This window comes from Cibotium barometz, chromosome 37, assembly GCF_041138505.1.
Source record: "Cibotium barometz isolate CiBa-2024 chromosome 37, ASM4113850v1, whole genome shotgun sequence".
NCBI lineage: Eukaryota > Viridiplantae > Streptophyta > Polypodiopsida > Cyatheales > Cibotiaceae > Cibotium > Cibotium barometz.
The window spans coordinates 32564554-32591318 of record NC_141082.1 but is presented as its reverse complement, the minus strand read 5'-3'; the positions used below and the strand labels follow the sequence as shown (position 1 = coordinate 32591318).

The window sequence follows — 26765 nt, the reverse complement described above, 5'->3', positions numbered from 1 at the left end:
GTTCCCTTAGAACCTATCTGGCTCACGGAATTGCCATCCCCATCTGGCACTGTGGAACACCACCAACAAACCTCCTGGGAGTTCTTCCCGATCTGTGTTCCCGCCTTGGGCTTCGAATCCGTGTACTTTCCTGTACCTTGGACCTGTACACCATCATCTGGGACTGATTCAGCGTTTAGCTTTGCTGAGCCTGATGCTCTGATACCAATGTAACGCGCGGAAGCTCTGGGTAGTCTTCTTTCAGCCCTAAACACTCTTGAAAACCTTCTGATGCAGAAAAGCACCATCTGATGCAAAAACGCAGGTAGAGAGAGAGTAGAGAGAGAGAGAGTGAAGTGCTGGAAATTCAGTATATACTATGGTACAAAAAGGTACATATCTTTGCAGCCATGGGCTGCCTTCATAAAAAGGTAGCTAACCCTAAAATCTGTCCCCTATGGGACCTCTAATGATCCAATCCCCTAGTGGGAGAGAATGAATAAACCAAGGAGCAAGGATCCCTATTTATATGGGACTTTTGACACTTTATGCTGGCCGACTGCTGGTCGGCCAGTTCCATGTCCAAACAATCCCCTTTTTGCCCTGCCCGACTGCTGCTGGTCCTTGTCTTTGATGCGCATGCTGCCCACCCCTCTGCTGACGTAAGCCGACAGCTCCTCTGGCAGCCAGCATCCACTGTCCTGCAGCCGACAGCCATCTGATCATGCTTTGCTCCATGTCCACCTCAGATGAGTCACCTGAAGCTCCTACCTTCTGGTTCTATTGGTTCATAATCTTTATCTGCTTGCCCCTTCTGGATTTAGCCCTAGAAATGTCCATGGCATTGCTGATGCACATGACAGAGAGGGTCTGCAAGGTACATTTCAAAACCATCCCCAGCTAAAACCACCTTGGGTAGACATCATACATATCACAAACTTAGGCTTGTTGAGTTGTCAAAGAGACCTTCCTTTGGAAAGCTCAAAGAGCAAATTCTAGCCCTTAAGAGCAAGAACCAAAATTGACGGCAAAATCCATCACACGTGCAATAGCAAAAACCTTCACAAACTACACAAATAAAGCCACGACAGGGGGGCAAACAAACCTAGGGGGAAGTCAGAGGGTCTTCTGGCCCTAAAGACCATAATCTGGCTGTTATATCTGAGGTTGGGCTTGCATCTATGGGTGGGACACCTAAGGTTACAAATGATTTCTGGCATCGGCTAGTTGTGAAAATACCTATTTATTATTAGGTGTGCTTTTATTACAAATCAAGCCTAAATAAGTGACCTCGTGAGCTATCCACCACTCCTTGGGAATCAAGACGCAAGTGAGGCCTAGGCCGTGCTTTGCCATACATTGGATGGTGTGGTATGGGTACAGGAGTTTGAGCAACAAGCATGGCTTGGTGTTGGTCTAGCTACAAGCTTAGGGGTGCTTAGCCATGGTTGGTAGGTAGCCTGCTGGCCACTTCTATGATTGGTTTGTGTGTATTTGGGAGTTCGTTGGATGTTGCATAGGGAGGGAGTGGCAAACCCTGCAAAGGGGAAAACCTAACAAGGTGGCACCCTTCCATGCAATACTTTGTGGTTACTTATAGTTAGCTAATTCTAGTTCTCCATCCACTTCTATCATACAATATTAAACGACTCTTCCACCATGTAAATAGCTTGTTGAAAACTTTCCACTTCTGCCTCGTATACATTAAATCAACAATATTACTCATCTCATAGACTACTATGCTTCTTCAAACTATCTGAAATTCACCAAATTCACTTACTACTTCTTCCTGCAGTTGTTGAGTCTTCTGTAAAGCAGCTTTCTTCTCCTCGGTCAATCTTGCAACCTGTGCTCGAGTCTGCCAGAAAGAAACCCAAAAACAAGGTATTTTAACAAAACGCCGTACAAGTTAGTGCTATGACACAATTTCAAGTAAAATCTTGCAACTCTGACCTCTGCAAGCTTTGCCTTCAGATCACCCTCATCTCTTCCCTGCCAAAATTAGGCCTTTGAGGATTAAAACTTTTTGCCTCTTACCTTTCTTCAATTATTTTGAACAAGTCAACTGAGTTTATGGAGGCTAGGCAAAAGTCTAACTCTGCAAAGCATACTCTCAAGCAAGAGAACACATCTTATAAGGTTTGCATCTTACAGAATCATAAAAGCTATGATCACCATTGTACACACTTCCAGGTGAAATACCCTCATCTGCTGCTTCAGGCACAGGAGGAGGAGGCTGAGGTGGTGAGACATAGATGACCCTCAATTTTGTCTCTGAAACTTCTTTTCCATGTTCTTTGCTGAACTGTTCAACAATGTAATGTAAATACAAACACATCAATTGTGTAAAATGATCCAATGGTGAACTGTCTTATAAATAGTATTACACTAGATAAAACGAACGAATTATGAAAAAAAGCTTGCCCACATTGAACGCAAATGTCACCCTTCTAAAAATAAGAAGAAAAAAAAGCTGTTATTGCACAAGTGAGAGGACAAATAGCCAAACGTTTGCTTCTGGTTTCCGAAACACAAAAGGGCTGCAAACTCTTCTTCACTGTGTGCTCCCTAACTGGAGCACCAGTGGCACCAGCCCCAAAAGACTGCATCAAGCAGCCCCGCCAAACAGTCCAAGTTGGGTATCAGCTCACTTGAGCGCTGTCTTGGTCCTGCTCCCAACAATACAACATCACTTTTGGCTGCCCTGGCTGGCCATAAAATACACAGACGTGCTTCTTGGGATTTGGACCCTCAAGTGTTTGAACCCGTGTGTGTGTGTGTGGGGGGGGGGGGGGGGGGAACAGCCCCTAAAAGGGTTGTAACACACAATCTTATAAGTGGATAAGATAAGTGTGCAATGTAGCATTCACTTATTTGAGCGTGATATTTGTATGGGTCAAAAAAAAATGTAGCATACGCCAAGCTAGGACCGTGTGAAACAAAGAGGCCTTCTTTGAACCTGAGTTTAGTGAGTCTTTAGCAATCCTTTAAACAACATACATGAACTAAAAAATGTAGTCGAGACGCCAATAGATGGAGTCCCAAATTACCCGTTGAAGGCCCCCCACTCCACTACCCCCCCCCCTCCTGCAAGCAAGAGTATTTGTTTTATTTCTTCTAGAGAACTGAATACAAGCTAAACTGTGTCCACAAGACTGAGCGAACAAATTGACTAACTGACTGCCAAAAGCAAGGACAAAGCAACCAAACATTGGGCAAGACTGTTCATAAGCTGTAGGCGACTATGAAGCTATCTTCGAAGAGAATACACCGGCTTGAGACTGAGGGCTGGTGTGCTGTGAACTCTTGAAGAGACTGAGATTCTGATGCCTATGGCTTGACAGCACAAAGAATGCTGGAAGTAGCAAAGGCTGAAGGCCTAAGCACACATGCTTGACTATTTGCTTGAGAACTTGATTTGTATCTGATGATTTATGGATTGAGGATGACTTGCCTTTTTATATGTCCATATGGGTGCTGGTCGGTTGGCTTATGATGTTGTCAGCCTGTTTATTACTTACCAAGACTGATTTATTCAACATTAAATGCTGGCTGGGTCTTGGGCTTTCTCTGGCTGCTGGCCGACTACAATCTGGCCTGGCCAATTGCTGTCTGGTCTGGCCGACTACTGCCAAACCACACAAAAGGTTGCCAACTGCTGCCGACTAGGTCCTACTGATGAATGCGAAGATATTTGATACCCATAGCAAGGTTGTCCCTCCTTGGGCTGGCCTTAGGGCTGGCCCCTGCTACATGGATGCAACTAACATGCCTCTCATGCATACTACTCCTAAGGTTGACATCTACATTAACCTACATGAGGACTACTTGCGAATTCTCCAAAGTGGGTTAAGAGGACTAACCTGATAGACCTCTATGGCTAGGAGACTAACCTATGTAGCTCAAGCCATGTCCCAAACTGGGGCTCACAAAGGGGTCACCGCATACAACAGAATATCCTATCAAGGTACTACTACTGTACATAATTCTTACACTGTTGATGAGTGTCACAAGCGGGCACGTGAAATACAAAAAACCAATGGCCCAAATCACAGCATACATCTCAACATAAGCATGAATCAACACATCTGTCACATACATCATGTACATATCACATATGATAATCTTGCACATGACACAGCACTAGGGGGTGAAGTTGGGCCAGTCCCCCCCCCCCCCCACCTTAGGTATCGTCACCGTATCTTTATTACCAACAGAGTAATCTCTTGTACAAGATGCGGGTGCCCAACAGTTCCACTCCTCTGATGGCACCAGAGCTCTCGGTCACCAACCATATCAAGGCAGTCACCAACTGCCCAATAGAGAAAACAGATCCTCGGTCACCAACTAGGGCCAAAGCAGTCACCCAATGAAACCAACCCCTTGGTCACCAACCTGGGCTTAACAGCCACCAATTGTTCCTTAGTTTCACGACTGTCCACACGATTGTGCAATTCAGCAGCTCCGAACAAGCCAAAACAGCACTTAGACCAATCGTTTTGCATCTCATGAAGCTATGTTGAAGCCTGGCACAACCTGTGTCTGTTCTATCTCAAGGAAACCCATGAAGTATGGCTGAGAGTTGCTGTAATTCAGTACAGCCAGCCAATAGAGATGCAGTAGAGGAAGTCAACCAGCTTTAGGGAGCAATTATGCAACTCGACTGGCCCCTGTAGCCTGTATACATCCCGGCCAGCACTAGAGAAAAGAGGAAACATTGTCGGCCAGCCTGAATATTCACTATTCCATGAGTCACCCAATTGTCTGGCAGCAGTAGATGGAGTCAGCCAGCCACACACGTCTCTTCCTTATTGTTCAACAGCCCAATGTTCCCTAGAGAAGTAGTAGTCCAGCTCTCTTGGCTGCCCTTCCTTGCTCCACACCCCAAGCACCCAAAAAAGCAACTCGTGTCTAGCAAAAATAGCCCCCAGGGTCACTTTTAGCAACTCGTGGGTTTTTGGTTCATACTTGGGTGCCCAAACCTAGAAATTGGTCCCAGTTCATTAAAATAGTCCAGCCCGATGTGAAGTCTCTTATTATAAGTTATAAGTTTGTACGCCCAAACTTTAATGAATGTGAACCTACATAGACTTTAGTAAACAAAGAAATAATAATTAAAGAAGGTTGAGTGTGCATACTTACCACCTACAAAACACAAAAAATTCACCGCCTTAGTCCCAAACAAGTATGCACACGCACTCCAGGCGTCCCCGATTCCCGTAGACATTCACAAGCAAGATACCATGCAATGTCCAGGCAAACAAAACAAGTCACACATGCAAGTGCACTTCACAGGCAAATACTTGTGCACGATGATTCGGATTAAATCTCCCAACTTGCCATCTTGTACACAAACTGTCGCGACCATGCGCACCACCCATGCTGGATCCAAATGCTGTACTCACTAGAGCCATTGCCCTTGCATGAGCCCCACTAACTCACCAGGATCACCAACCCTTCCATGAGTTAACATACTCACTGAACAGAGTCACCAACTCTTTCATGAGTTCATGCAGACACTCGGGTCACCAACCCTTGCATGAATGCAGAACTACAATAGTCACAGTCACCAACTCTTCTTACTGACTTAAGAGTCTCCAACTCTAAGCACTCATTAAAGTCACCAACTCTTACATGAGTGAATCCATCATGCTCCAGGAAATCGTTTCGTATGGCACAGATCTCTAGAGGATTGTGACAATGAGCCAGTGTGTCATCGTGTACCACAGTGCATGGATGCACCTGACATGCCCTCCTACTTAGCTTGGCAACAAGTTCATGGCTTCGAGGTAGTCTGCCAATAATTGTGGATACTCGAGGAAGAATTCTTCATCTAGTCAAACGACTTCATAGGTCCCTCGATCTTTGAACTTGGTATAATATTGGCGAAGTCATCGTCCGGAACCATGCTTCCAAAGATGTAGAAGGATCTGCTCGGGGTCTATCACTTCTGCTTCATCAACCATTTCTAGCTGATGCTCTTCTAGAACATTCTGCATTGAAAGTTCTGATATAAGGCTTTCACCAAGAGACATAGAAGACGTTGTGCATTGTCACATGCACCCTGCACTAGAGTGCTATGTGACACACTACTCTACATCAATGCATCATTCATCAATAGGATTTACTTTTTTAGGAATATTTTGTCATATGCCATGCCCCCCCCCCAAGTCCGGGACATGTCAGGCACGAGCTACGTAGGTCAATCTCCACAGCCATAGAGAATCTGCATGTGTCACTCCTCTTAACCCACTTGGAGAATTTATCAGATAGTGCATGCAGTGTCAGTCTTAGTATTAGGTATGCATCGGTAAGCATTTAGGGACTAATTGCATAATAAAGCATGCCTATGGGCCAGCCCATGGCCACAAGCGTCAGTCAACAGCCTTGGAGGGTTGTTTACAACCCTATGAGCCAGCCGACAACAGTAGCAACACCTGGCTAGCACTAGGACTCAGCCGACAACATCTGAGGCTTCATAGCTACAAGGAGTTCTCAGTTGGCGCATGGCTCAGCATGCAGTCAGGCAGCAGTGAAAAATAACATTTTTTCCATGCGCATCTTTGATAGCATTTAATGCTATTTTTTGTCCATTTGCTACTGGCCGACAGCTTATGCTAGCCGACCAGCAGCATAGAAACATATATAAGCAGCATTTCAGTCATCATTCCATCGTTCAAGTATTCAGCGAAATTTGAAAGAAAGAGCATCACAGGTTGTAGGCCCAAAGCACAAACTATAGAAGGCTGGAAACAGTTGATTATTGCTGAAAATGAGCACTAGGGAAGCCCATAGATGCAAGCATAAGAGACTGTTGCTATAGGCAATGACCTTCAGCAGATATGCAAGAATGAGATGAAAACTAAGGGGAAGGGTGTGCATCCTACATTCTTATATACCCCTCCTATGAGCTGGTCGGCCAGCTATGTAGCACGCCGACAGCTAATATGCAGCATAAAAATGCTATAAAATGCCTTAAAAATGGTAGAAAAAACCCAAATAATATCTGCTGAAATATGCACATGCAAGGTCTCATAAAATGACCAGTACAAGCATGAAAAAGGTGAACTTAGACCCTCTAGAGATGATATAAAATCCAACACCTCCTCTTTAGCGCCAAAGGAGCGGTCCAATACCATCACGCTAAAGTAACACCTCCAAAGTAGCTCTTGGAAGTGGTTTGGTGAAGAGATCAACCACATTCTCCTTGGTAGAACAGTAGGCCAGCCGAAGAAGTCCCAGCTCGATCCAGTCGCATACAAAATGATAATGCACCAAAGACCAAGTGTGATTCCTCTCAATAGAGGACATCTCTGCTTCCATGGCTTGCCACCACTGCGGCTGTGAAAGAGCCTCCTCTGGACTCTCAGGCTCATCAATCTCCTAGAGAGAACTCATGAGAGCATAATTCAATGTGTGATGAGATAGATGTGGAACCCCAAGATAGAGATCTGGTTATGGAGTTGTGCAACACTGAGACCAAAATCTCTAAAGAGTTGTTGAACCCACCGAGCTAGGCCAACCTTCCTCTCAAAGCGTGAAGAGGAAGAAGATCCACTTGTAGTAGAGGACTCATCCGATGCTGCTCGAAGAGGTGATGAAGTAAGCACTGGTGAGGGTAATCCAAGAGTCGAAGCAAGACTCGTAGAGGGACTCGGAGTGGCAGAAGCTGGTACAACAAGAATTGGTGGCTGTAAAGGAGCACCTGGCACCGGAGTTGCACCAGGAGGAGGAGGAGGACGAGGAGAAGCTGGATGTGGAAGAGGTATAAGATCACTAACATCCGCCAGGAATGGATCATCCAGAAAATCTGTAGATGCATTAGGTGGAGAGGAGTCAATGCCAAACAAGCTTTCATCAAACCGAGCATCCCAGGAAATGATAATGTCATCAACCTCTGGATCCCAGAAGCGGTACCCTTTGAATCTCAGACTGTAGCCTATGAAGATCACCTTTTTGACTTCGGTGCGAGAGTGGTCCTCTTTTGATCTAGGGCATGCACATAAGCAACACAACCGAAAACACGTAGATGAGAAACAGAAGGCTTCTGTCCAATGAACGCCTCCTCCAGAGTCATCCCCTCAACCGCTTTTGTGAGAGAGCGGTTAATGAGATAAACTAAGGTAGCCACAGCTTCACCCCAAAAAGCAAGAGGAAGACCTGCATGAACAAGCCATCTCTTTTACGATCCGGTTCTTTCGTTCCACAACTCCATTTTGCTAAGGAGTGTAAGGAACTGTGGTATGTCAGTGAATGCCCTTCGACGCAAGGAAGTTATCAAACGGTATAAACTCGCCACCATTATCAGTCCGGAGAAAAGAAACTATATCCCTAGACTGATTTTCCACCATCGCAATCCAAGTCTTGAAACTAGCAAAAGCATTTGACTTGCGAGCCAGAAAACATACCCAGACTTTACGAGTGAAATCATCCACAAGAAGAAGAAAATATTGAGCCCCTCCAAGAGACTCAACCTCCATGGGTCCAACAAGATCTGCACGTTATAAGCTCCAGTCTTCAGGTTACTTGATGAGTGGCCTCCTCTGGAAACACATCTCGATAATGCTTGCCCATCATGCAAGATGAGCAAATGTGTGAAAGAGACCTGAGCTAAGATAGTCCGCTAACAATCTAGATAAAAAGGGGAGAAAATGGAGTAAAGATGACATGTCCAACACCTCCTCTCAGCTCCAACACGAGGATCCGACTCCCATACGAGTAAGATGCTGATCGATAGTATCTCAACGAAGAGATTTGGTGAAGAGATCAGCAATGTTGTCCTGAGAAGGACAATACTCCAGTGTAATGATGCTATCGGCAACCAACTCACGAATAAAGTGAGAGTGGACCTCAATATGTTTGGTCCTGCCATGGAAAGATGAAGTTCGAGCCAACGCCAAGAGACTCTGGCAATTTGTAAGAATACCGATCAAAGAATCCGAGAGTACATCGAGATTGCTCAACATCTAGAACAACCATAACAACTCACAGCAAGTATCTAGATAAGTATGGTACTCAGTCTCGGTAGAAGATTATGAAGAGGTATTCAGCTTCTTGGATCTCCAAAAAATAAGATCAAAACCAAGAGTGAAGCAATAACCAAAAGTGGATCGTCGAGTACCCTGATCACCTACCCAATCAGCATCAAAGTATCCAACAAGCACAATTGCTCCTCTGAAAGAGAGACCATAGTCCAAGGTACCAGATAAGTATCAGAGAACCCTTAGAGCGGAGGAGCAGAAGAAACCTGACTAAGAACACTGAAACTGTAAGAAATGTCGGGCCTGGTGTAAGTCAAATAAATAAGAGAACCAACAAGCCTCCGGTACTGTGTACTGTCCACGAAAAGGGGAGAGGCATCATCATGGGAGAGCTTGGAGTTAGGATCCATTGGACAAGAAATTGGACGGCACTAGATCATCCCAAATGTCTCTAGGAGCTACTGCAAATATATGTACTGGTTAAGAAACACGTCATCAGAAGACTGATAGCTCTTCATCCCAAGAAAGAAGTGGAGAAGTCCTAAACCAGTCATCTCAAAGGGGTGAGCTAAATCTTACCGAAGTTGTTCAATCTTGGAAAGATGTGAGCCAATGATCAATAAATCATCAACATATAAGACAATTAAGCGGAACAAAGCATCCTGAGCAAACACATGGAGATCGCTGTCTGCAAAGCATCTCTGAAATTCAAGGAAAAGAAAGAATCCATAAATCTTATCATACCACGCCTTGGGTACCTGTTTCAAACCATAAAGGACTTTGTGTAATATGTACAACTTGCCCTCATGTCCACGAACCTGAAAACCTTGAGGTTGTTCAACATACACCTCCTCATGTAAGTCACCATTAAGAAAGGCAAACTTGACATCCATTTGGTAAACCGACCAGTTCTCATGAGGAGAAAGAGCAAGAACTGTCCGGAGGCTGGTGTATCTCGCTATAGGAGTAAAAGTTTCCTCATAATCCATACCCTCAATCTGAGAGTATGCCTTCGCAACCAATCTCGCTTTGTGTTTGTCCATAGATCCATCAGCATGAAACTTGGTCTTAAAGACCCACTTTACCCCAATGACCTGTCGATGCAAAGGCCGGTCCACGAGCTCTCATGTACGATTCCTCTCAATGGAATCAATATCGGTCTCCATGGCTGCCCGCCACTCCAGAAGAGCAAGAGTCTTTTTAGCTATAGTAGGCTCATATGATTGTATCACTGTGTACTCATCAGGGCAAGGTTACAAGAAAGACAAAGTTGCTATAATCTCCGTGCCCGTGTCAAAGATTGTGCTACAGAATCAGCAAGGTGTTGAAGTTCCATATCAAAGAGATTAGGATTAAATTTGGATATGTCAAAATCGGGGCTATGAACATAGGCATCACAACCAAAAACCCTGAAATGAGAGACAGAAGGTTTCTGTCCAGTAAAAGCCTCCTCTGGAGTCATATGAGAAACTGCCTTTGTAGGAGAACGGTTGATGATGTAAACAGAAGTGCTCACAGCTTCTCCCCAGAAAGAGGGAGGAAGATCAGAAGAAGAAAGCATGGTACCGGCTATCTCTTGAACAGTCCTGTTCTTGCGTTCAACCACACCATTCTGTTGAGAAGTGTGAGGTGTGGAAAATTGACGGCTTATACCTTTCTGTGAGGAAAAATTATGGAAGGCTTTGGAGATGAATTCTCCTCCATTGTCAAGAGCGGACTTGTCGAACCTTTTGCGTGGTCGCAGTCTCAACCAAACTCACCCACTCTTGGAAGCACGAGAAAGCTTGAGTTTTTCTACCAAGAGATAAACCTATAACTTTGCGTGCATAATCATCAATAATAAGCATAAAGTACCTAGCTCCTCCTTGGATAGTAGTCCACATGGGACCGCACAAGTCCATATGAATGCCATGCGAGCATTTCCATGCCACAAGCTTCATGCACATTCTTAGGTGGTACGAGGATTGGTGGGATGTATTTCCATTCTTGGAGGATGCTTGGGAGGATTTAGCCAATGTCATGTCGACGGGCGAGCCATGGTCATCTCGCTATGAGATGATGTGCCCCGACAGTCCTTGCATTTTATGACTTTTCGCACTCTCTTTTATTGCTCCAAGATCACGTGGATTTCTTCCCCACACATCGAGTTACTTTGTTTTGGCCCTTGCATTGTTCTATCACTTGAGGTAATGCGGGTTTTATCGATGTCACACATTTGTTACCTACATACAATCTATCAACAAATGTGAGGTTTACAGAGATTACAGATCAGTCTCTGAAAGCAAAGATGTTGCATGCAATAAGCATTGCTATACTGATCCACAGTCCTAAGCCTAATTAAGAACAAGATTGTCATGTGCATCACAGATGCCATGGACATTCTCAGGGCTAGATCCAGAGGAGGCAGCCAGATAAAGAGCAGAACCAGACAGAGCCAGGGATTGGAGCAGGACTTGGACCATAGCATGGATCAGAAGGCTGTCGGCTGCATAGAGGCTGACATCAGCATGACCAAAGGGGCTGTCGGCTGCAGGACAGAAGGTGCTGGCAGCAGGCGCATCCAGAAGACACAGTCGGCAGCATTAAATTGATTTTATGAATTAATAACTGGCCGACCAGCAGTCGGCCAGTTCCCCACATGCTCCAAGGCCTATATAAAGGCACCTTTGCTCTATGTTGGATTCATTCCACCCACTAGGGGTGTGAGTCAATAGGAGGTCCCATAGGGGACAGATTTAGGGGTTAACAACCTTTTTATGAAGGCAGCCCATGGCTGCAAAGACATGTACCCTTTTTGTACAATAGATATACTGAAATTCCAGCACTTCTCACTCTCTCTCTCTACTCTCTCTCTACCTGCGTTTTTGCATCAGATGGTGCGTTTTGCATCAGAAGGTTTTCAAGAGTGTTTAGGGCTGAAAGAAGACTACCCAGAGCTTCCGCGCGTTACATTGGTATCAGAGCATCAGGCTCAGCAAAGCTAAACACTGATTCAGTCCCATATGATGGTGTACAGGTCCAAGGTACAGGAAAGTACACGGATTCGAAGCCCAAGGCGGGAACACAGATCAGGAAGAACTCCCAGGAGGTTTGTTGGTGGTGTTCCACAGTGCCAGATGGGGATGGCAGTTCTGTGAGCCAGATAGGTTCTAAGGGAACGGTCCCAAGGGAGGTTGATCCTCCAAGGGTGATGTGAGAGTGCCAGGCTCAGTTCCAGACCAAGACCGTGTTCAGAGCCAGGGCAGGAATGGATTGTGGACTAGAGGAAGACCAGATGCATAGATCTTCATCAGAGACAGAGTGGTTTGGAGAACAGACCGGATTTTCAGAGAAAAAGGTTTGCCAAGGATGGATGATGACAGAGGGACTTCGGGACAGGATTGGGATGATGACAGTCATCCAAGAGCAGGTTGGATTCCCGTCATCAAGTTTAGCAGAGGGGGATGTCATGTGCATCACAGATGCCATGGACATTCTCAGGGCTAGATCCAGAGGAGGCAGCCAGATAAAGAGCAGAACCAGACAGAGCCAGGGATTGGAGCAGGACTTGGACCATAGCATGGATCAGAAGGCTGTCGGCTGCATAGAGGCTGACATCAGCATGACCAAAGGGGCTGTCGGCTGCAGGACAGAAGGTGCTGGCAGCAGGCGCATCCAGAAGACACAGTCGGCAGCATTAAATTGATTTTATGAATTAATAACTGGCCGACCAGCAGTCGGCCAGTTCCCCACATGCTCCAAGGCCTATATAAAGGCACCTTTGCTCTATGTTGGATTCATTCCACCCACTAGGGGTGTGAGTCAATAGGAGGTCCCATAGGGGACAGATTTAGGGGTTAACAACCTTTTTATGAAGGCAGCCCATGGCTGCAAAGACATGTACCCTTTTTGTACAATAGATATACTGAAATTCCAGCACTTCTCACTCTCTCTCTCTACTCTCTCTCTACCTGCGTTTTTGCATCAGATGGTGCGTTTTGCATCAGAAGGTTTTCAAGAGTGTTTAGGGCTGAAAGAAGACTACCCAGAGCTTCCGCGCGTTACAAAGATGCTGATTTAAACATGATTAAGACACGAGAGAAGCAGAGAGAGAGAGAGAGAGAGAAAGTTAGTGTCACTGTTTTCTGTATTTAATATGGTACAAAAAGATGACAAGATAGTTGGTGTCACGTTCTGTATTTAATATGGTACAAAAAGGTGACATGAAAGTCTATACATAACTTAGATCCTTGGTCAACCCTTAGGGGTGACCTCTGGCCCCTACATGACTTCTATGCTTAATGAAATGATGAATGAGTGAATGCACTGAATGTAATGTTGATTTTATGCTTTTATACATGCTAAGGTTGCTGGTCGGCCAACCCAAAAGCTGTCGACCTACTATTGGACAAATAATAGGCAATAAATCCTTTCTAATATGTTGTGTTTACTTCTCTAATGTCCCTTATGCTGGCCTTCATACTAATAATAGCCAACTGGTTGCTAGGATCCCCTGGGCCCTGAAAGCTCATGATGGCTGCAGACTGGGTTTCCATGCCCTCTTATGCTGAAGATGATGATGATGATGATGATGATGCTACTGCTATGATGCTCTAAATGTTGTCCTATCTGCTATATTAATCAGGGATTATGATGTTCATGCTAGAGATTAGCCATGGCACAAGCGTGCGCGTGACATCCCCTCCTGCTACACTTGATGACAAGGTGGACACTAGACTACTGAATTTGACCTCTACTTTAACTTTGACTCTTTTTTATCTTAACACCTTCCACTTCTAATCTCCACTTCCAAGTCTTGCTAAAGAACTGAGCATATGTTCCACTGTTTTGTCTCCATGCCTGCTGTCCCTTTCCCTTAACACAGCAACGGGTCACTTGCCAGAACTGATCATGCCTATTGCTAGGCCTTTGGAACTGATCTAAGGGCTTAATGATGTCCTGGTTCTGAGTACACACTCCCAGAGAATGCTTTTCTCTAACTTTGCATGTTGCAGACCACTCCATCTGCAACCCTGACTACATTCTTCTGATGGATCTGTGCACCTCCTTGGGACTATGCTTAGTGGCTAAGCCTGAATGCTCGATACCAATGTTGCATGCACGGAAGCCTTGCTATTTTGATCCATAACCCTAAGCTTGATTAACAACAAGATGTTGATTTAAGCATGATTAAGACAGAGAAGAGAAAAGAAGAGTGAGATAGTTGGTGTCAGGGTTTTCTGTATTTAATATGATACAATGGTGACATGAAAGTCTATACATAACTTAGGCACTTTGTCAACCCCTTAGGGGTGATCTTTGTCCCCTACATGACTTCTATTGACGTCCTATGCTTGATGAAATGATGAATGACTGAATGTATTGAATGTAATGTTGACTTTATGCTTTTATACATGCTAAGGTTGATGGTCGGCCAACCCAAAAGCTGTCGGCCTACTACTGGACAAATAATAGGCAATCGTTTTTAATATGTTGCGCTTTACTTCTCTGATTTCCCTTATGCTGACGTCCTATGCTTGATGAAATGATGAATGACTGAATGTATTGAATGTAATGTTGACTTTATGCTTTGATACATGCTAAGGTTGCTGGTCGGCCAACCCAAAAGCTGTCGGCCTACTACTGGACAAATAATAGGCAATCGTTTTTAATATGTTGCGCTTTACTTCTCTGATTTTCCTTATGCTGACATTTATACTGATGATAGCCGACCGGCTACTAGGGTCCCCTACAAGCTGCCGACTATTGGTTGAAAGCTCATGGCTACCAATTGGATTCCCATGCTCTCTTATGCTAAAGATGATGCTGATACTACTGCTGATGGTGATGAATGTGACATGTGAGGGATTGATCGTAGTAATCACAACCTTATATACCTAGATGAATCCAGGAGCGTGCATGTTATATACTCATGGTAGTCAACCCACAAGACTATATAACTATCGACTCCATTATGCATAGTACAGACTAGATACTACGACATCCGCACTAATGTCATCAGTGCCCGATAGTAGGTGTAGAACTCTGTATCAAGATATGCTCTCACACGCGCGTACAGACACACACACACATAAGAGCATATATTCACGCAAAGCCCTTCCTACTGAGTTTCTATCAAACCTCCGGAGATGCAAGGCAGACTCAGCCATAATGAAGCCTAGCACTAAGGAAAGTAGCAAATAGAAAGAAGTAGTACAACAAATAAGTAGTTGATAGGGCAAATGCACCGCTAAAGATAGAAAGAATAAGCACAATATCAACTAGCCGTAACTCGGACGAAAACTTCACAATGTGAAATCTGCATGTCCGCTAATGCGGCTGAATTATATACCTAGATGAATCCAGGAACATGCCCAAATTCACCTTTTTTAGGCTAACTAAACTTCACTTAATGATACTTAAGAGATAGGCAGTTAGTGTCAATGCAATGCAATCCAGCTATATTAGATGAATGGGTTACAATGAGATCTAAATAGATCTATGATGCTGTCCTAGATGAAGATCCTTCTCGGGATGAGAGGGATAGGCTGAATGCTTATGATGAGGATTGTTTCTTGCTCCAATGCTGAGGTCCACCCTTCGATGCCGGCTTCCCTCTATGTAGGAGGTAGGAATGATGTACTATGTGCTGAATATGCTGGCTATACTGCTGATCTGCTTCTCCCTTGCTCCATGGATGAGAAACGCTGAGGAGAGATGAGACAATGGACTGAATATGCTACGCTTCTATATATATGGTGTGCTGCTACTGGTCAGGTACCTATACTTCAGTCAGCCAGCCTTTTGTACCTTCACGACTTGCAATAAATGCTATGAACTGCTGTCGGCTGCCATGAATGCCCACGACCTAATGTTATTAAATGCCCTAGATGCCATGAATGCCTTATGTGCTGAAGATGGTGCTGAAACAATCCCATACACATGCTTATGCTGATATATGCCTGAATTATACTTGGATTAATGCTTAAATGTCCTACTTAATGTTTATGGATGCTTGATGATGACATGCCACTTGTACACCTGATGGGTGTGCACGTGACAATGATGCTACTGCTTATGATGCTCTAAATGTTGTCCTAATTGCTAAATTAATCAAGAATTATGATGTTCATGCTGGAGATTAGCCATGGCACGGACGTGCATGTGACAAAAGAAGCCCAAAGCTTTGCGGAAGGCCTCAAACTTTTCACAAGATGAGGCTTTAGTGATAAGATCAACCACATTGTCATGTGTATTGCAATAGATCTCTCTTGCATGGAGTTTCTCTCTCTGACAAAGTGATAATGCACTTCAATGTGCTTGGTCCTAGCATGAAAGACAGGATTCTTAGCGCTATGACTATCAATGAATAGGAGTAGGGGTTTCTAAAAGGGACACAAAGATCCTCCATCGATCTTCTCAACCATACACATTGAACTATCACAATGAATGCTACTCTGTATTTAGCTTCACAGAAATGTTCCCACAGTTGATTGTTTCTTGCTTAGCCAAGATAAGCACAAATTGCCAAGAAAGAAATAGTTTCCAAAAGTGTCATGAATCATAATCGCCTGCCCAATCGGAATCACTGAAGGCCTGCAATTCTAAATCACCCTTCTTAGTATAGAACAATCCAAGATCTTGAGTGCCTTGAAAGTATTTAAAGATACGAACTCCCTGCCAATGCTTAGAGCATGGGCAGTGCATGAACTTTGAAAGTTGTGACACACTATACTGAATGTATAGCCGTGAGTTACACAAATAGATTAGGCATCCAACAGCTTGATCATAAGTGGTTATGTCGAATGGTTCACTGGCATCCTGCAAACTAAATTTTACACTAAGTTCGATTGGTGTAAAAGATGGTTTCCAACTTTTCATGTTGAACCTCTTGAGCAGTACTTTGATGTCCTTTGACTACTTAATGACTACCGTCATCTTACAGTATAAACTGAATAACCAAATAGTAGTGCAAAAGACCAAGATTTAACATCTAAAAATTTTAGGCAAGGTCAACCTTGAAAGTTGTAATGAAATCCTCATTGGTGTCTGTCACTAGCATGTCATCTACATAGAGAATTACAACAAGTAAATCTTGCTTGTCCTTTTTCACCTACAAAGTGATTTTTCTAATGTTACATACCTAGTACTAATCTTTCCGATTAGTGGATCTAATAAGCCCTGAGATTAGAGGAAGAAGGCTGATACAGGCAGTTGAGACTCATGGTTAATTCTGGCTATTTATCACTAGACAGTTATTTATAGCAATCACTGTATAAGTGAGACTTAGATTATTATTGTTCACAGAGAGTTATTCACTCTATGGTCTCTGATGGACTAGGATTATCGTCAGGAACATGATTAGATTCGACGTATCACGGACGGTCATGCCGAAGGCCTCAACAGGTAAGCATTGGTGGTATACTAGTGCTGATTGGCATGATTCATGGGATTGGAGCCTTAGTCTTCTGGCTTGGGGAAGGTTTGCGGATGCGAACATACGGGTGGGTGGTGAGCTAGCCTGCACCCCTCTTTAGGGAATTTGTACTAATCACTTCGTGTTTTGCATTTAAGCGATCCGTGAGGTTGTAACATGTAGGACTATTTTGAAATCCATGTCTACTCAAATAGGCATGGATCTTCCGGTACCAAGGTTTGGGAGCTTGTTTCAAACCATATAAAGCTTTATTAAGCTTCCGGTACCAAGGTTTGGGAGCTTGTTTCAAACCATATAAAGCTTTATTAAGCTTACATACCTTTTGTTCTTGATCAAGTTGGGTAAATCGAGCTCGTTGAATCACGTAAACTTCTTCTTGCAAGCCACCATTCAAGAACGTTATTTTGATGTCCAATTGGTGCACTTTTCATCCATGATGGACTACCAAAGCAATAACAAATCGGATAGTGGTCATATGGAAAGTGGGAGCAAAAGTTTCATCATAATCAATCCCTTTCTTCTCGGCATAATCTTTTGCAACAAGTCTGGCCTTGAATTTGTCAATTGATCCATCTGTCTCTCTCTTTGAAAACCCACTTAGTACTAATAGCTTTCTCCCAAGTGGTAGAGAAAAAAATAGCATTTTTCTAAATGAAATAAATTTCATCCTACATGGCTTTCACCCAATTTCGATCTTCTTAAGCCTCGTCAAAAGACTCTCGTTCATCTACATCATGTAGAGAACTAAGACATGCAACCTCAACAATATCTGCTAAGAAATTGGTTCGAACACCAAATCTGGCTCTACTCTGTAGGGGAGTAAACAATTTGCTATCCTGCAAGGTGAACCCATCTAGGCATAACCCTATATTCATTGATTGTTGATCTTTCATTACTGCATCTTCCAGCTGCTTTGAAGTTGGTGTATCAATTCCTTGAGCATTCCCCCCTTGCAACAAACAAGGATCAGTAGGCAAAATCTGCTAAGAATCAACAAATACTGATACATGTATCAATCCATCGAACATGTCTCTCTTTGAGCATTCTCTCTCTCTCTCTCTCTCTCTCTCTCTCTCTCTCTCTCTCTCTCTATATATATATATATATATATATATATATATATATGCTTGAAACAGGCAGCAGACCCATCGAGCTTCGAGCACTCCAAAGGGTTTTCAAGTACATAAAGAAGGTCAAGTCCATGCAGATGGGGAGACTACCGAAGAAAGCTTTGCTAGCGAGTAAAAGACCTCAAAAAACAAACAAAAGCAAGATGCTATCTTCAGGATGGATGCATGGCATCAACAGCTGGTTTCAAAGATAGGAGGTAGACTCCTATCTAAATGCAGCATCAGATGAAGTAGATGAGAAGGCATTTCATCAAGCACTATTGGAAGCACTCCACTGTAAATGGCAATCATCAAAAAAAAGGGCTAAATTTGAATATTATGGCTCACACATCAACCCAAACTATTGGGTCACATACTCAAGTGAAGAAGACAATGCTCAGAAATACATAAGCATGCCTATTCCCGCCAATGCAAGGAGAGGTCTTGCACTTATCCGGACTAGGTCACACACACTCGAGATTGAAAAAGGAGCATGGAGCAATATCCCAAAAGAGAAAAGACTATGCAAAGTATGCACTTTGGGAGCAGTGGAGACGGAGGAACATGTCCTTTTAACATGCCCACAATATGATCACATAAGAAAGGACTTTAGTACCATTCTAGAAGGATATCATGACTTGGTGGATCTGCTCACACATGCCAAGCTTGCTGCTGTAGGCATTTATATCACCAAGATTCTAAAACATCATGGCTACCTTACAGCACAATGCGACCATACGACAAGCTCCATATCACTCCCATGAAGGGAGAAGGCTTTGTATTTCCCTCCAATGAAGGGAGGAGGCTTTGTTTTTTGTTTCTTACAGCTTTGTAATAATTTCGTGGAGGTCCCATGGGCCGTTTATCGGCTCCCAGAGGACGATAATACATTCTTCTTCTTCTTCTTCTTCTTCTTCTTCTTCTTCTCTCTCTCTCTCTCTCTCTCTCTCTCTCTCTCTCTCTCTCTCTCTCTCTCTCTCTCTCCAAAAACACACACTCGCACCATGGATCTCTTTGATCCACCATAGCTTAGGCTTATACCTGTGTAACCCTAAATCTACACTACTACACACTTGGCTGCTAATATTCTGAAATGCCTCATGCCCATCCTGTAGCCACATCTACTATAGATCTTTTGTCAATATGCCCCCCCTGCATGTTGCCCTACTGTTTGCCAGACGCTTTTCTTCCCCCTCCAATGTGCCAACTGTTCTTCGTGGAGAACACATTGGCCCTATCTGCCATAGTATCCAAGATCTGCTCACACAACTTCTCTTCATTAATGGGAGTAGTATAGTTACTACATAACGCTCAAGGCCTCAATGCATCATCCCCCAGCGTGGATGCATGTGTCGTACTACTTGAGAATATACAAGGGATTAGGAGTCTACGAACACACCCATGATGACAGAATTCAATGCCCAGAGGCAATGGGTTATCAAAATTGGAAAGCAATTTATTCAATATTAACTAAGACTACTCCTAATTACACACTAATTGAAATTAGGAGCTACATCTTGGCACACATGACAGCACAATAAACAAGAAAAAGTATTCTATAATTATGAGAGGGAAATACCCTACAAAACGTTAGCCCAAAATAGTTAGGACTTGCACGACTCCTCTAACTCTATTTTTGCCTTTGCCTTGAGTAGTGTCAAACGACACTATTTTTTATTCTAGCCTATCTTTACCCCTTGAGCTTTGCACCTAACATTAGTAAGGTCCAACAATGGGCTACGAGCGTGACAGGCTGGTAACAACAAGAACGGTGTCCGATAGATGGATCGGTAAGGACTGGTAAATTTTGGCATGGGACTAAATGTGCAGGTGAGTAGCAGGTTTTACCCCTGACCAGTCCCAGACAAGCGCCCAAGGTCCCACTAGGAGCTGGGCATGTGAAAGGGCCATTTGGAACCACATCAAGCATTTTCCCCTTTTTGAGTCCCCTACACGAAGCCAATAAGCAAGATCTTGCAGAGAGCGGAGAGGTCTTCAAGGCCTTCAACTCAGCACGTGAAGACAGCTCTGTTATTGCAGCAAGGTGTTTGTTTTAGTATTGATATTTCATTCTCATATCTGTAAAATGTTTTAGTATTGGTATTTCATTCTCATATCTGTAAAATAAATCCCTTACTTAACATCTAAAAATAAGGGCAGACTTGACAGAAACAAAACCTTACAAAGATTCGGTCCAGCCTTCAGCAAGGTGCAGCCCCCAAAAATCCTCTGAAGTCCCCAGCCCCAATTGAGTGCACAGTCAGGAATTTGGCGAGTGCACGGTCAGGAATTTGACAACAGCTAGCAGTTTGTGATTCTTCCAAAAATCCTCTAAAGTCCCCAGCCCCAATTGAGTGCACAGTCAGGAATTTGACAACAGCTAGCAGTTTGTGATTCTTGCTCCTATTGGTAGAGAAGATAATATGGAAAAGGAAAGAGGGGAGAGAGGTGTTGTTGGGAGTCAGGACCTGATGAGTGTGTGTTGTGTACAATTCCTCAATCCTACTCTTATATTTTAAGTGATGCTAGAAAACTTTGCTACATTAAAATTAACAGATCAGTCACATTCAACGTGAGGTCAGTTTTGGGGCAGGTCTACACAACCAAATTTTTACTTCAAAAACAAGGTCACAGGTCAAACTTGGAGTTCATTATCAGCCCCCACTCACTTGTTTCACCTCAACCACAGCAATTGCAGGGGGTAGCCTCCTTGGTTCCCTCCCTGTAAGCCTGTTCACTCCTTTGCAGGTCCTGGACAGTGTATGATTGTGTTGTGACACTGCACCAACTGCAAAGTCAGTGAGAGACTTTTCTTGATGAGACCCAGACTCCTCATCCCAAAGCCAAGCAAGTTCCTGAAGCGCCAAGGTGGTGAAAAAATCAATGAGAACCTCGAGCAGCAGCAACAGTCCCCATAATGGTGCATGTGACAGCACATGTAGTAGCAGATAACCTGGTTAGACTCAATAGAGCAGCGCCTCTTAAGTAGAGAAAGAAACCTCAGGGAGAGCAAGTGGCTGCCAAGAAGCAAGCTTGGGCAAACCAACTTGCAATCTTCGAGAGGCAAGTTTGGTTTGAGTGGACCAAAAAACTTTAAAAGAAGAAATACTTCAGAAAGAAGCCATAACACCATCCCAAGGAGGAAAAGAATCTCAGGATTTGCAACCTAAGGAAGCAGAAGCAAATAATCTACTCTTCCTCTGGCCATTTCAGCCAGTCAAACTAATCCAAACCACTTTAACTCAAATTGTGTTGCCTACTAATTAAATTTCACTAATCGCAGCAAAACTTAAGGAGAGTAACACAAGACTTACCAGAACCACAACCAGTACGGAGTTGAATACCAGCTAAGACTCCAATAGTGTTGCAATCTCACCGCCAACATTAATCCAATGCCAAACGTGTCAATGCAGACACATCCTTTGCATCCACCACTCCTCTTCAACAATGTGAACCCAGAACATTGCAAAGCTTCCTTTAGAAGGGTGCAGGTTACAAAAGTGCTCCAATCTCCATCCCTAGTTGAGTGCACAGTGAGAAATCCAATAAAAGCCAGCCATAGGTAACTCTTTCTACCTTTTGCTCTTATCAATAACAGCAAATAATCTGCAAGGGAAAGAGAGAGATGAAAAACGAGGAGACGCGGCGGGCGGGGGGCAGGGGGAACTGGGCTTGGCAGGCCATTGTCGGCGAAGGCGTGATGTGCTCAATTTCTCAGCCCTAATATCATGGGTGTTCTGATCACTGCTGTGTTTACTGATTCTAGAAAGCTTTGTCACAATAAAATCATCAGATTGGTTCAGCCACGATATACACAAATAGATATATTAAGGCTGCCAGCTCGTTAAAAACTACCAAAGCTGCTACTTTTGGTAAGAACCAAGTGACAGCATTAGCACTATCCTTGTGCACAAGGGTAAGGCATGTCAGTTATAAAGTAAAACATTTCAAGTAAGAGGAATTCCTACTCAATTCTTGAAAATGTGCGGCCAATTGTAGACTGACAGTGATCACTACAATTAACAAAGGGTATGTTTTAAGTGGAAATGTGAACCCTTCAGGTAAAAAGGATAATCAAAAGCCCAAAGTTTCTGAGGTGTTTTGCTCAACCCTCTGCTACGTTATCAGCCTCATACAAAAAGCCGCCTTTTAGTCAAGACTAGGGCCAGGATTTGGTCCGAATTGGGCAATTTTGACAACCCAATAGGTGCCCGGAGATGCCCAAGACATGCACCAAATGCACCAAGAGGTGACTCTCCTCTTCAGCCTTTAAATTGTCCCACATAGAACTCCATGGCTGCCTACCAAACTTAACCTACAGTGACTTACCTGTATGCAAACTATTGCTACATGCAAGACCTATACAGGGAACCCTAGCACATGCACAAAATTGGCTGCAGATGCAAAAACAAAAACCCTATTTTCGCTGCAGATACAAAAACGCAACCCTAACAGTTGCATGCGCTTTTGGCAAATCTTAATGCAAAAACCGTTGCGTAGGAAAAACCTAGATGCTCTGGTACCAATGTGACATGCTAACTATGTGAAAGCGTGCTTGATCCTTGATAACGCTAAGCATGGAAGATTAACGCTAATCAAACTACCTGCAAAAATACAATATAAAAGAGATGTAAACCCTAATTTACTGTATATTCCAAAACATGAATATATACAATAATGACCTTGGATCTTGACTAAGATCCACTTCATGCATGCCTACCTATTGTGCATACAAAAGGTTCCTAGTTGTCCTCCACTTATGCATGCTCTAATGCACACGACGGCTGCCTGTCTTGCTACTTTACAACTTGCCTTCTTCCTTGCTGCCTTGCTCCTAGTCTTGCCAACTCGCTAATGGATGCCTTCAAATAACCCTTGACCTCCCTTTAGATAGGCCCAACTTGTGTCCCATCCATTGGTGCACATCTTGGGAACCTCAAGCGCCTATTGGGCTATCAAAACTGCCCGAATCGGACCATATCCTATTGGACCATATCATGTCCCTAATCTTGCCTAAAAGGTGGCTGCAAGGGAAAAGCATGTCCATGTGCAACTCTACTTGGACATACGCATCTTTAACCCTCAATGCCTTTCCAGGTGACCGATGTCATGTGGTGGACCAAAGCACCCAAAAATCAGCCTGTTGATTTAAGGAAATCCGACAACTCCAAAAGGAAGATTCCATGATACTTAATGATAACACAAGAAGAAGGCGACAGATGCTAACTTATTATTCATGATCGTAGCCGCTACTGTGGCAAAGAGATTGACTATGACTGATGTCATGGGACAAGTGAACTTTATGTAATATACCTAGATGAATCCAAGAACATGCCCAAATTCACCTTTTAGGAACGTGCATGTTATATACTCATGGTAGTCAACCCACAAGACTATATAACTATCAACTCCATTATGCATAGTATGGACTAGATACTACGACATCCCCACTAACGTCATCAGTGCCCAATAGTGGGTGTAGAACTCTGTATCAAGAAGGCCTTCTCACCTCCTTGACTAACAGCAGCTCTTAAAACCCTTGCAGGCTATGTACTAGCTGTTGGTGCTCCTGCTTTCAAATCCTCAGTCCTACAGAGATTGTGCCAACAAACAATCCCTACTGCTGCACCGTCACAGCGAAAGCTGCACTATCTACTATAAGCCCTGCTCTCGAGGAGAGCTTGTGGCATCATGAACACAGATCAGAATATGTGCTAAGTGGAAGTGACATAACTGTCATTCAAGCATTTGTAGTGTGACTTAAAATGAAAAACTTTTCTAGAATACTACCATGCAGCACAATTTAACGATTCTGCTATGTTTAAAGAGCCATATGATGTAAAGATTTGCCAAGTGACTTGCTGACCCAAAAGGCTTTAAGGTTGCTCACCAGATCTTGTGAAACCTCTTGTTCCTGAACACCATCTGAGGTTACCACACTCTGTACAAGAAACTTATCTTTACACTGCATGTCTGGAGGAGCTTCCCGCTGTGCTTGCATTGTAACTGCATCACAAATATATTTCCAGTTCATTGCTTTTAGTATTGAGGAGGAGTAATTTTTTATAAAGTTCATGAAACTAGACAAAGCTGAACAGTTTATATGCTAGCTTTTACCTGTGACATCACAAGTGGCCCCAGGTAAGACCAGTCCAGTATTCGGCCGAACACAGTACTTCTTTGGAGAAGTAGTTTTGACCTATAACAGTTAAAAATAAGCTTGTAAAAGGTTCCACTTGATGCATTGCCAAATCCCTAGAGCAGAAACTAACACAAAGAAAGCAGCTACATGATAGACAGCAAAAGAGAACTGTGAGCAAACAGATCCTTAGGTAGATTAGATTGCCATACATTGATGCATTGCCAAATCCCTTGAGCAGAAACTAACACAAAGAAAGCAGCTACATGATAGGAACTGTGAGCAAACAGATCCTCAGGTAGATTAGATTGCTATACATTATATGGCAACATCAAGAGCAGAATGCAGACTGCCACGTGTGTATAATGAGTTAAACCCGGCCACCCTCATGGGGGTTTAACCTACCTGCCGATTGGAAACTCAGATGGCAAAAGAGAGATGTGAGAAAAAAAAAATTTGATCATTTTACACTAATGGCAACAACAAGAGCAGAATGTGACGGCCACATGTGGCCACCATCATGGGAGTTTCACCTAGCTGCCAGTTGCCAACTTGTGGATGGCAAAAAAAGAGCGGTGAGCATACAATTCCTTAGCTATACACATTTTGGCAACCATAAGAGTTTGGACAGCCGCAAGAAGGCCATAAGTTCAATGAGCTCTATATATACACCTGGTTCCCATCATAAGACCTTAGCCTAGCTGCCCGTTAGCCACTCATAGATGGCACAAGAAGATGACTGCAAGCTCTGACAACATTTGGATCATCCTACACTAATTGTAACATTAAATAGCAGAATGTGACAGCAAGACAGGCAATGAGCTTTCGAGCAAGCAAGCAAAACCCTTAGCATAAATTTTTACTCCATCCTGAAACGAAAGCGCTTTGAATACATTGCTAATCAAGAAATCATGGACAATTCGAACTTGAACATGAATAAACATACATAAGGACAGTACCATAAAGTGTTTATCAGATGACTAACTTTGTAATCCTTGACATCAAAAGAAAGGCGACCTCAAGCTGTTGATTATCCGACAGTTAATTTAGTAATTCTGAACACCCTAAAACTGTTGATCAACTCGGTAGTCCTTGGCAACAGAAGAAAGGTACCCTAAATGTGTGCGCCTGAGAAAAGTAACTAACCTTGAAGGCAACATACTCCTCAGTTGTATTGACAAGCTGCAAAGAGCATGAGACTTGCTTTCTCACCTCAACTGCATGCAAGGAATCGCTAGGGTAAGTAGGGAAGATAAAATTTCAAAGGTAAAACCAGGAAGGACAAGAAGCCTATGGATCAGAACTCACATGGAAACTTAAGCTCTCCCGGATGGACGGAGAGAAGCTCGGCAGGCATGGCTGATTCTCTCCTCTGTAAGTGGATACCAGCTATGGCAAAAAATGCAGCTATAGCGTGAAATGCTCCACTGAGATCATGCTAGTTTTAAAAATCTGCTTCAAGATTTCTCCCTGCAAAATGCAAAGCACAAACTGAAGAGAGGATTACAAGGATCACACATCTGTGGCCGTGGCTGCAGCAAGCGAAGCCTTATTACCCTAAATAATCACGAAGCTGCACTAAAGTACTAGAGAAATCATCGATTTCGATGAGATTGAAGTGCAGATTAGCATAATCGAAATCAGATAGACGAACAGGGAACCCTCCAAAAGCTTGGGAAAAAGGAGGCGATCGGTGCAGGAAAGCAACGGCATACCTGGACGCAAAAAGGCGATGCAGAGAGAGAGAGTGCCGATTGGAGCTGTGGAGATGCGAAGGGGAGATGCTTTTCAGGAAGCGGGAGGGGGAGGAAGCTGAAGGTGAAGAATCTGGAGATGGAGGGCAAATAAAAACGCACACTGAACTTGTGAACGGGCTTTTGACGCCGCACCGTCACCCACCCCTTCTCTCTCCTCTCCCTAGTCCTCCTCGTCCGTTCTCTCACACGGTACACCCCACGGCACTAAATGACACTATGAATGAGGAGGGATCAAAAGAGGCGTTGCTATCTTGCCTAATTTGGATCGTCGGATTTCTATCGAGAAAGTGAAATACTTGCCTAATTTGGATCGTCGGATTTCTATCGAGAAAGCGAATTAGGTGAACTCAAGGTAATTTGGATCGTCGGATTTCTATCAAGAAA

General features: G+C 43.6%; 1 protein-coding gene across 1 annotated transcript in view; it reads right to left on the bottom strand.

Annotated features, from left to right (window-relative positions):
* Window positions 1-26557, bottom strand: part of LOC147617190 (vesicle-associated protein 1-1-like) — a 39278-nt gene extending 12721 nt beyond the window's left edge. Inside the window, exons 1-8 of the mRNA XM_086776804.1 lie at window positions 26340-26557; window positions 25933-26094; window positions 25771-25841; window positions 24603-24684; window positions 24376-24491; window positions 2132-2284; window positions 1933-1971; window positions 1760-1837 (exon numbers count right to left, since the gene is read on the bottom strand). Of these exons, the coding sequence (XP_086632930.1) occupies window positions 1760-1837; window positions 1933-1971; window positions 2132-2284; window positions 24376-24491; window positions 24603-24684; window positions 25771-25841; window positions 25933-25981 (588 nt within the window). The 5' untranslated portion in view covers window positions 25982-26094; window positions 26340-26557. The remainder of the gene's footprint in view (window positions 1-1759; window positions 1838-1932; window positions 1972-2131; window positions 2285-24375; window positions 24492-24602; window positions 24685-25770; window positions 25842-25932; window positions 26095-26339) is intronic.
* Between the last annotated feature and the right edge of the window lie 208 nt (window positions 26558-26765).